This window comes from Staurois parvus, unplaced genomic scaffold (assembly GCF_062004578.1).
Source record: "Staurois parvus isolate SC_StPar_1 unplaced genomic scaffold, SC_StPar_1.0 ptg000181l, whole genome shotgun sequence".
Taxonomy (NCBI): Eukaryota; Metazoa; Chordata; class Amphibia; order Anura; family Ranidae; genus Staurois; species Staurois parvus.
In genome coordinates this window covers 3404363-3416556 of record NW_028317977.1, presented here as the reverse complement: position 1 = coordinate 3416556, position 12194 = coordinate 3404363, and the positions used below count along the sequence as shown (strand labels likewise).

At 39.5% G+C, this 12194-nt stretch overlaps 1 protein-coding gene across 2 annotated transcripts in view; it reads right to left on the bottom strand.

Annotated features, from left to right (window-relative positions):
* ATP1B4 (ATPase Na+/K+ transporting family member beta 4) overlaps positions 1 to 12194 on the bottom strand; it is a 98361-nt gene that overhangs the window by 84854 nt on the left and 1313 nt on the right. For both annotated transcript variants that reach the window (XM_089677215.1, XM_089677216.1), the window contains exon 2: positions 5127 to 5175. In XM_089677215.1, coding sequence (XP_089533341.1) covers positions 5127 to 5174 — 48 coding nt within the window. In that variant the 5' untranslated portion in view covers position 5175. The remainder of the gene's footprint in view (positions 1 to 5126; positions 5176 to 12194) is intronic.

Genomic DNA, 12194 nt, shown 5'->3' with positions numbered 1-12194 from the left:
TGCCAATACCCTATTAGAGGCTAGGAGCTACCACCCACGTTCACTGATTTCAGGGATTCCAGTGGGACAGTTTTTGAGATGTCGGAGAAATTGTTCAAACATCAATGACTTTAGGATGGAGGCTCAGGACCTCTATAAAAGATTTAGGGAAAGGGGATACTCTCACTCTCAAATTAGAAAGGCTCGAAGACGGGCATATCAAACTGACCGCAAGGATCTATTATCTCCTAAAAAGGATGAGAAGGCCAAATTAAGTGATCAACCTGTAAGAATGATAACCCAATTTGGAGCCCAATGGCAAGATGTAAAATTAATATTAGAAAAACATTGGAAAATTTTAACTCAATGTCCCAAATTGAATAAGATTGTAGGTGAACGCCCCCAGATGGTAGCAAGAAGAGCACCAAATCTTGGTGATCTCCTTATCCATTCTGATTATCAACCGTTAAAACAAACAACATGGTTAAAATCGCGTACTAAGGGGATGTTTAAATGTGGAAAATGTCAAATCTGTAAATATGTGGATCGTACGGACTCTTTTTCTGATTCAGGAAACAACACTCACTATAAAATTCAAAGTCTCATAAATTGCTCTACAGTAAGAGTGCTATATATTTTAACCTGTCCTTGTAAAAAGATGTATATAGGTAAGACCAAAAGACAACTTAAGGTATGAATAGGTGAACATCTTAGAGATATTAGATCAAATGACCCTGAAAGTAATCTTGCACAACATTATGCTAAATATCATGGAGGTAAACCGGACGGTACAAAAGTGAAAGGTTTCTATGCATTGCACTTTCCACAAAGGAGAGGGGATTTTGACAGAGAATTGCTTAAAAAGGAGAAATATTGGATATATAAGCTTGATACATTATACCCTAAGGGGTTAAATGTGGAATGTGATCTCCAAGTATTTTTGGATAAATAGATCTACATAGTTATGTACCCTTATATTTCCATATGTTGACTAACCTATGGCATTTCCCTGTTTTCATTAATAGTTGGATTATATGCTAAGTAATTAAGGTCAATCTCTTCTTTCGCATTTGGGAACAATATTGATGATCTCATGATATAAGTTTGAGTATATTTTCTCCAAGAATAACTATAACATAAATGGGCATTTGAAATCTGGGTACTTTTGATAAAAGAATTCATAATGAGATCCCTTAGTCAACATTGCCATCTTGTGGTGGCTTTATGGTAATTTATATTGTACTTTTAGGAATTTGATTTAATAAATAGGCCTGGTAATTCTTTCACTAATATTGCCATCTTCTGGTGAGAATGTGGTAATGTCTCAACTGATCATCATATTTAATTTATGCTCTTTTGATTTATACATGTATTGTTAAAATTGCTAAGCCTTTCCGTTCTCTGATATTTCCAGTCGCCTGTTTTTAATTGTATTCAATAATGACCAGCAGCTGTGCTAAGTATTTAGCCCCTTTTTTTTCTCCATTGGGAATAGCTGCAAGTTAGTTTTTGCATAAATGGGTGGGTCTTAACCCACTATAAATAGGAAATTGAAATGCAGTTGTCTCATTGGTCCTGACGAAGCTGAGTGAGATACGCCCATCGGCGAAACGCGTTGACGTCATACGTCAGATACGTCACTTCCGGTCATGCGCATTAGGTGGAACGCACGCTGACCTACAAGGAGGAAGCCATTTTCACATGCCATGAGGCAAGCCTAGGCAGCACAGGCGCCGAGAAGAGGCTGGAGCCCGCGGTATATCGGCGGATGTCAGCGGTGGCTCCCTGGCCTCCTTGGCCTTGTATGGCAGTACCTATGAAGGATATTCTTTCCTCTCCTATTATCCATTGCACAGGTGGTGAGTGGACTGTTGCGGGACACTAGATATATGGTCCTATGTGACATATATGACCTATATATCCTATATAGAGTGTAAGCTCTTTCAGTGACTTTCCACATATTGTCTGTTTCACTACAGGATGGGGATATCATGGTGCTTTGTATAGGAAACAAGATATACCACATGTATTTCAACAGGCAGAAGATCTATTGGGATGTGTCTTGTTTTTCTCACAGAAAGTGGTATGTAGTCCACATGTAGTGGTGAAGAAACCATTTCAAGCAGTGCGCTGCTTTATGCATCTACCCTTCCATCCTGGTAAAAAATGGGGCATATTTTTTCAAGAGCCCTAGGAAACAGCTGGTAATAATCACAGATGAATGGGCCCCAACCACTTGTGCCGGCATAGGAATGTACTGCATTATTAACATGACATTTATGTTTTGTTTCATATAGGCCTTGAGGCATGCCTTCTTTTTGACGCATACTGTGCTTGCCGTACTGCATACATGTGATATTTATATCTATGGTATAATTTTTTGAAACTCCCTGTTTGGGATATAACCACTCTGGTAGTAGCATAGTCTACATATTTATAATACGTGTTATGGTATACCTATGGTATAATTTTTTGTATACACCTCCTTTGGGAAGTGTTCACCTATGCGCCAGTGCTATCGGGACTTTAGACTCTTGTAGTCATTGTCCTTTTTGCACAGGTATTTAGACCGGTATTGGTGTCATTTTATATGGTTTTAGGTCTGTGTGTATTGTCTCATACTGAGGTGATGGTAAACCAGGGCGATTGCCCATATGTCAAATTTGTATGTGTAATAAAGCATAATTTTTGGAAATTTTTCTGAGTATCACATTCTGTTCATAATGTAGCCGCTTTCTTTGTGAATTTCTTTTCACAACCTCTCTTTTTTTGTGGGTCTCCTGGTATTCCCGGGTCTCCCTGGCCCAGGATCAATCAGCCGGCCGAGGGTTATAGTCAGCAGTAAGCCGGGGGTTATGAGCCACAAAAAGCCGATAACAGTGGAGCGGCAGCTCCCTGTCACATCAGGACGCCGGCCGGTCTCCTGTTTCCCCCAGAGATCCTCCGCGGCTGGTCACGTGCTTCCTCCACGTCACCTCACTTCCCAGCCGCTTGGATCTCTCTCTCTTTACAAAGCGCCAGGGGAACCGGTGCGTCTCTGCAGCCTCCGTCTCACGGCCATCTCTGGCTCTCCGGGCTCAGCTCCACGGCCCTCCAGACTCCGGTGAGGCGGTTTCTGCAACGGGTCGCTGGGGAGGTCGGGAAGCGGGACGCGGGACCTAGCAGTGAGCTAGAGCCACTCGCTCCCTGCAGCCGCCATGTTCAGGCTCCTCCCCCCTTTTAATTGGGTTTTTCTGCTGGCTGTGATACTGACCTGCTAGAACTGGCTGTAGCTGTGATTCTATGTAGCAGTAAGCAATTCTGGAACAGGTAATCAGCTGTGTATAAAATTACACCACCCTGCCTAATGATGGAACAATTTATATTTAATTTTTTTTTACTTTTAAAGTGGAATTATGAGCAAAATATAAAGTGACACACATGATGCAGTCTGTCAATAGCACTCACACAGCAGCCCCCACTATACCATACTAAATTATATATTATATACCCGTGCAAAGGTAAGTGAATGCCAATACCAATGATAAACAAAGTGCAATAAAAAATAACATTTCTGATGCTGCTAAGATAGATGAATACTCATATATAGCAATAATAAATATAATATAAAAAAAAAGTGTCAATAAAGTGCAACATGAATACCAAAAGAAATCTTGGGGCTGCCACTGTCTGTAAAGGATAAAACCTTCCAATACTAAAATGCTCATATATTAACAGTGCTGCTTTTACCACGTGTATCTTATTTAATAACAGACAACCTATAATATAATATTCAGTCCACATGCTCAATAGTCCAATAAAGTAAAATAAGTGCAGTCCATAAATAAAGTGCAATGGGGAAGTACGTTTTTGGTGCAGGAACAACAGTGCTGTGCTCCCCTCTTGTGTTCCCCCACTCACCAGCTGGGGTTGACCCTTACACACTTAGGGGTTTATTTACTAAAGCTGGAGAGTCCAAAATCAGACTCCCTTCTGCATAGAAACCAATCAGCTTCTAACCTCAGCTTGTTCAATGAAGCTTTGGCAATGAAACCTGGAAGCTGATTGGTTTCTATGCAGAAGTGAGTCTGATTTTGCACTCTCCAGCTTTAGTAAATAAACCCCTTAGAGTCAAAATGCACTTGAATGAAGCAACTTTAGGTTTAAGTTCCTCTCACCATCACTCCTCCAATTCACAGCAGGATTCAAAGATATGTGTTCATCATATGCAAAGAGGATCACAAAGAGATATGCATAGCGTAATGCTGTTATATTTTTCTTATTAAAGATCATTAAAATCTGGTTAAACTCACAAGAATATAGATAGGAAAGGCATAATATGCCAAACCGGAAGTGCCACTGTGGCATGCGTTCCACAGGTCGGATGTGACGTCACCGGAAGTCCCCGCCTAACACGTTTCGCCTCTCCCAGACGACATCTTTAGAAGCTTATGTAGAAACTTATGTAAATCTTTAAATCTGCTACAAGTAGTCCATATAACACCACTGTTTTTACAGTCTGAAAATGCTGCTGTACAAGGGTAGCTAGGGTGCTCATCCATAGACACAGGGACGTAGCAAAGGTAGTCACCTGGATCACCAGTTGAAAAAAAATACTAAAAGAAGAAAACTAATGCAGCTACTACATCTAAGCTGCAATGCAATGTTTTTTCTCATTAAAATCTTTAAAGTTTAAAATCTGTTTTACATTAGCTGCTCTTCTACCCCTCTTATGTCTGGTAATCTGGTGGCATCTGTCTGTGGCAGAGCCCCTGATAAGGTGCGATACCAGCAGGAGGACAAGAAATTACTCTTCTTGAAGAAGAAACTTCAGTACTCTCTAAATTAAAGGGGTGTTTGGCAGTGTGGACATAAGAAGAGGTAAGTTTTTACTTTCTTTTTTACAGGAACAGCAGTTATTTTAACTTTAAATTTTATGACAGAGTCACTTTGCTGCATAAAATCAAAAATACACACTATTACCATAAACCCAAATCATACCTGTTATTCGTTCTATCATTCTCTGCCTTATTACAGGACAACGGTATACCTTATCTGTCATAATTTATGGTATTCAATATAGTGCACTATGGGTTAGTTATGCAAAATAATACAATGACAGTTTCCAGTCCTTTTCAAATTGTGAGTACAGTTATTTATATACTCACCACTGGATGAAGGTAGATACCATGTTGGTCTGAGGAATTCCTTTCCATACTAAAATAAAACAAATACGAGAAGAAAAACGGTATGTTATCAGATACTTGAAACATAATAAATACATCTCAGTTTATATTCTACATTCCTTGCATACATATGCTTGCATTTCCTAACCACTTGACCGCTGGAAGGTTTTACCCCTTTAAAGAACAGGGTATTTTTTGCTATTCAGCACTGTGCTAATTTAACTGGCAATTGCTCGCTAATGCAACACTATACCCAAATAAAATTTATAGAATTTTTTCACACAAATAGAACTTTCTTTAGGTGGTATTTGATTACCACTGTTTTTTTTATGTTATGCTAAATAAACAAAAAATACAGAAATTAAAAAAATATATATTTTCTACTTTCTGTCATAAAACCTATCCAATAAAATCAAATTTCTTCATACATTTACTCCAAAATGTATTCTGCTCCATGTCTTTGGTAAAAAAAATCCCAATAAGTGTATATTAATTAGTTTGTGTGAAAGTTATAGTGTCTACAATTTATGGTATATATACAGTATTTGAAAATTGATCAATCCTCATGTACCAGATGACCTTTTTCGAAAGTAGACCGTCCAAGGTGTTTGGTAAGAGACATGGTACATTTTCTGATGTTGTCATTTTCTGTCACAATTTTTTTGAAAATGAAGAGATTAAAAATATTTACTTTTTTTTCCACAGTTGTTTTTACATACTGTCACCATCATATGACTGGTGTGGCAGTGATCAGGATTACTGACTGGTGAAAAAAAGAAAAGTTTAACTAATTTTTTAATTAATTTTTAAATATTTTTTTTACTATTTTTTCTTTACATACTGTCAACAGAGTAGTGAGCAAGGATTTTTTGTTTACACTGTGATTGCTGTAACAGTGATCATCACTGTAAAAGCAGTTGTTTGAACTGTCATGAATGAATTTCTTTAGAATTATGTTCTAAAATGTTTATTTGTTTTAGAAATGTCCGTTTGGCAGTTTCCAGTGGCCAAGGGGTACAAATCGATGACCGTCTTTGACTGCAGTGATACAAAAAGTGTAGGGTGAAACATTTTACTTATTTCTTATATGAACAAACAAAACTGTTAATGTGTTCCTTAACTAGGAAAAATCATACTTATTGTAATGTGTATGTGCAAGGAATCAGAACGTTTATGGTCACAAGCACTGATTCTTTTAAATAATTATGTATAGTATAGGATTGTGTAGAAGATCAATACAAAGATAATTTCTGTGGTGTCTGTGTGTATATATGTGTGTGTGTGTGTGTGTGTGGCCAAATATATACTGTATATGTGTGTGTTCAAGTCAAACCTGGATGTTTGAGTTTATATAGTAAAAGAACAATTTTCAAGGAATGGAAACTGCATTTATTTTGCAAGATATTCCCCTATTACATTTATACACTTATCTCAGCACCTAACTAATGCCTGGAAAGCTTCGGCATAGGACGATTGGTCAGTACACCTGAACCACCCTATGACAGCCTGCTTCACCTCGTCATCAGTGCTAAAATGCTGACCTCCGAAGAACTCTTTTAGGGGTCCAAACAGGTGGTAATCAGTTGGAGCGAGGTGCACAATTGTTCAAATTTTTTTGGTGGTGGGAAATCCACATGCTAACGCTGCTTTGATGCTCATTTTGATTTCGGAGTGAAATAATATGCCAGGTTTCATCACATGTAATGATGCGATACAGAAAATACTGGCCTTCCCTGTCAAAAAGCTACTTCAACACAGTGCAGACTTCAATCCTTCTGTGCCAGTCAAAAGCAGAAAGCTGTCTTGGTATCCAGAGTGTGCTAACTTTTCAAAAATGCAAATGTTCGTGAATTATTGTGTTCACAATTTCCACAGAAAGATTTGTCTCTTGTTCAATTTCATGACAAGTTATGCATCGATTATCCAGGATCAGGAGTTCCATGTGCTGAATGTTCACAGAAATGACTGCTGTGGGCTGGGAACTACCACGGCTGGGAGAGTCACCGATGTACGTACGACCATCTTTGAAATTTTTAAACTATTTTAAATGTCTTACTGCGGCTCAGTGTCTCATCATCGTACTGTGCTTTAAGTCTCCTGTATAGATCTGCATTTTACACCTTCGTTCACAAGAAACTTCATTACCAAACACTGTTCCATGCATGCACTAACACTGTTATATGCTATCTTGATTAACAGTCTCTGGACTGACCTGTGACATGTGAGCCGCCTATCAGTAATAAGACACACTTGCCACTTACTACGTGTGTAGTACTGCCACGCTATCCCTTTTTATACCTGTAAAATGAAAAGTCCCAGTTTGACTTGAACGCCCTTAGTATAAACAGTATCTCACAGAAGTGAGTACACCCCTCACATTTTTGTAAATATTTTATTATATCTTTTCATGTGACAACACTGAAGAAATGACACTTTGCTACAATGTAAAGTAGTGAGTGTACAGCTTGTATAACAGTGTAAATTTGCTGTCCCCTCAAAATAACTCAACACACAGCCATTAATGTCTAAACCACTGGCAACAAAAGTGAGTACACCCTTTGTCCAAATGTCCAAATTGGGCCCAAAGTGTCAATATTTTGTGTGGCTACCATTATTTTCCAGCACTGCCTTAACCCTCTTGGGCATGGAGTTCACCTAAGCTTCACAGGTTGCTCCTGGAGTCCTCTTCCACTCCTCCATGACGACATTATGTAGCTGGTGGATGTTAGAAACCTTGTGCTCTTCCACCTTCCATTTGAGGATGCCCCACAGATGCTCATTAGGGTTTAGGTCTGGAGACATGCTTGGCTAGTCCATTACCTTTACCCTCAGCTTTTTTAGCAAGGCAGTGGTCATCTTGGAGGTGTGTTTGGGGTTGTTATCATGTTGGAATACTGCCCTGCGGCCCAGTCTCCAAAGGGAGGGGATCATGCTCTGCTTCAGTATGTCACAGTACATGTTCACATTCATGGTTCCCTCAATGAACTGTAGCTCCCCAGTGCCGTCAGCACTCATGGAGCCCCAAACCATGACAATCCCACTACCATGCTTGACTGTAGGCAAGACACACTTTGTCTTTGTACTCCTCCCCTGATTGCCGCCACACACACTTGACACCATCTGAACCAAATACGTTTATCTTGGTCTCATCAGACCACAGGACATGGTTCCAGTAATCCATGTTCTTAGTCTGCTTGTCTTCAGCAAACGGTTTGCGGGCTTTCTTGTGCATCATCTTTAAAAGAGACTTCCTTCTGGGACAACAGCCATCCAGACCAATTTGATACAGTGTGCGGCGTATGGTCTGAGCACTGACAGGCTGACCCCCCACCCCTTCAACCTCTGCAGTAATGCTGGCAGCACTCATACATCTATTTCCCAAAGACAACCTCTGGATATGACGCTGAGCACGTGCACTCATCTTCTTTGGTCGACCATGGCGAGGCCTGTTCTGAGTAGAACCTGTCCTGTTAAACCGCTGTATGGTCTTGGCCACCATGCTGCAGCTCAGTTTCAGGGTCTTGGCAATCTTCTTATAGCCTAGGCCATCTTTATGTAGTGCAACAATTTTTTTTTCAGATCCCCAGAGAGTTCTTTGCCATGAGGTGCCATGTTGAACTTCCAGAGACCAGTATGAGAGAGTGAGAGCGATAACACCACATTTAACACCTTGTAACACTAACAAGTCACAAGCATTCAATCACACCGATCTTGGTTTGATCAAATGCTTTTAAGGGCAGAGGAAGGATGTGGGGTCTTATTGACCCCCAGATCCCTCCATAAAGAGTACTGTCACTGTCTTTTGCTGGCACAAGGGATGTTTACATTTTTTTGTGACAGCAATAAAAGTGATCAAAAATTTTTTTTTTAAAGTGTACAGTGTAAAAAAATTTTTTGAATGCCCCCATCCCTCCATGCTTGCGTGCAAAGACAATCATGGGCATCGGTCCCCCACGTGCACGCAAGCAGCGATTATGCCACACATGTGAGGTATCACCGCGAACATCAGATCATGGGAAGTAAGTCTAGCACCAGACCTCATCTGTAAATCTAAAGTGGTAACCTGTAAAGGCTTTCAAAGTGTCACCTATGGATAGTAAAATTTAAGTTGTTTGTCGCCGTTGCATGGGCATGCACAATTTTAAAGTGTGACATGTTTGGTATCTATTTACTCAGCTTAATTTGTAGAGGCCTTCAAATGAAATTATTTGACTCAATGATGGCATCATTCAATGCTCTGAAAATTATTTGTCCGAATTTTGTATGAAAAATTTTAAATCTAACCATATATATCCAAACTTAAAGCAAATCTATGGTCACAGCATACACTTTCATTTTATAATATCAGCATTGTTTAGCAGTACATACAATAGTTATTTTTGACAATCCAGTATAAGCTTATTGAGGTACAGAGAACTGTTTTCCATTTTTTTACATAGGGTGTAAAGAGTACTTTCAGAGAAAGATCTTGCTAAATCTCTCTTGAAAAACTAAAAGATTTGGAGAAGCAAATTCCAGAATTGAGGAAAACTAGGGTTACTTAGGATCCTTGGAGCCCACATACTTCTCCCATTGTGTGAGTTCAGAAGAAAATTAGCTCCATTAGAATATCTATCTATTATCATGCCTTAAACAGATGAACCATACCAGATCAGTACACCACTTCCCAAAGATGGACTTCAATGTTTGACGGGACTAAGCGGTTGAGTGTACTGGGTTTTAGGAGTTGTTACAATAAGATCCCCTATGTGCTCTTTTTATGATATTGAAAGTATGACTCAGGATTTGAGCAATTCCCCTGCAACCTTCCAGTGACTGATGGAGCAAATGGTCGGTGACATGAACTTGATAGCAGTGTGGTGTATATGAATGAACTAATTTTGTTTTTGTAAGTTTTTGTAAGAATACTGGAGGAGTATGAGCAACATTTGGAGAAACTACTGATGTGACTTCATGAGGAGGAGAAGAAACTTTCTTTGGGGAAGTACCAGTTCTGCCGCCCGTCCATCATCTATCTAGGGCATGTTGTTTTTTCACCTGAGGGTGTGGCCATGGACTGCAGCAAGTTGTAAGCTGTTGCCACTTGCCAAGACAATGGCGTGTGGCACAGCTGAGATTGTTTCTGGAATTCTGCTCCTGTTATTGAAGGCTTGTGAAAGGGTTTGACAGAGTAGCTTGACCCCTCATTAATATTCTAAGGAATGATGAAGATGATTTTAAAGTTTTCAAACCAGATTTGCCAAGCTAAATGGCTAATGAAATCTTGAAAGTCGATACCAGAAAAGTGGTCCAACTAATGCCTTTAAACAGCTAAAGCAGGGTTTAACTGGTACCTGTTCTAACCCATGCTTATCCTGCTTGGCCCTACAAACAACATCTGAGTTGAAGGGGACTTGATGGAATTTTGTATCAAGGACATGATGGGCATCTAAGACCCATTACATACTAACATACTCGACTTGATGAACTACGTGGTCTTTTTTCCTCCATTGATTTTCTATGTTTCTATTTACAGAAATGCCTCCTTTAATCAGTTTTTGTTTCTTCTCAAAGGATACAGTAGTACAGTACTCCCAGACTTTAGTGTAAATTATGGAGCAGGTGTGCAGTAAGAACTATATGTGTAGGTAGGGAACTCAACAAGTCCTTATAAGTATTGTTGGCACTTCAAGGGTTAACTCTCATTGGTTCCGGAACACTTTTCTTTAGCATCGCTTAGGAGGCTGAAGAGATCTCTCCAGTGATAGATAAGGACAGCAGAGAGTGCAATTTGAGTGTAGTAAGTAAAACACTTTTATTGTGGAAAAGAAACATAGCAACCTACATACCAATAGTTAAACTCCCTTGTCATAAAGGGCATCCTGGTGTAATGGATTCTCAGTAGAGCAAGGCACAGTGATCCAGCCTGAGAGGCGGGACACAGGACCTGCAGCTGTGTAGCTAGGCTGTGCATGCTGTGGGCTACTCTCCAGCTGGATTCTCTTCCTGGCCTTTCACATCTCCTGCTTCAGTTTGGCCTCCAAACGAGAGAGTTTCTGTTCCAGGGAGGATGCCCTAGATTTCATCGGTTTGTATGTAAGTTCCCATTTGCCTTTTCCACAATTAAAGTGTTTTAGTTACTACACTCAGATTGCACCCTCTGCTGTGATGTACTCCCAGTTCTACATGATGAACACAGTCAAATGGGATCAGATATCACATTAGTCAGAGGTTGGTTCTATTTGCTTCGCATGAGAACAGGGAAAAAGAGTTACTGCTGCTTTTGTTTTTGGTGTGTGCAGCTTACAACTACCCACTAGAGATTCCCCAATGGACCACCAGCAAAATCAAGGTCCCATGGGGTTCCTGTGTTGGAGCCTGACACATTTTAGTGGTGATTGACTATCTTGCCCATTATTTATTATTACAGGTATTTATATAGCACCAACAAGATTTTCTCATGAAAAATCAAAAAGTATACTTGGCTATGATATTATTTCACTTACCATGAATTGGGATGAATGAAGGTATTTTGGTTAAATTGGTTTTGCTGCGATGTTGCCGATTTTGCCATCACCAACATTTGTATGGAGGCTCCAGTGTCAGACTACAACAGCACAGCGGGAGGATTCTTTCATCCACCTTGCTTGTGTATGTTGTAAATAAGGGAATCAGTTTGTTTGTTTTTTTTAGCTCAACCTGCCTGCTAAACAGAAAAAAACTAAGTGTTTATACCCACTTTTAGTCCAAAACTTACCCATAGTGTCCAATTAGGGTTCATCCTTATTATCGTATATGCTGTATCTTCATGATTATTAGATGAATCAAAAAGTCCAATTAATCACTATGGGGAACTTCTCCATTTTTGTAGAGAACATTTTTTTGCAGTTATAGATAGGTCACTTTGTGTTAAGTGTTACAACAGTATGATCCAGTAATCTATGTAACTAGTAGTAATAAGTGACTGGAATTGAAACCGGCAATAGCTGTGTATACAGTAGGATGTTTAACCCTAATGAGATATATATACAAGTTACTAAGAGCCAATTACAAAAATTAATGAATGTTGGC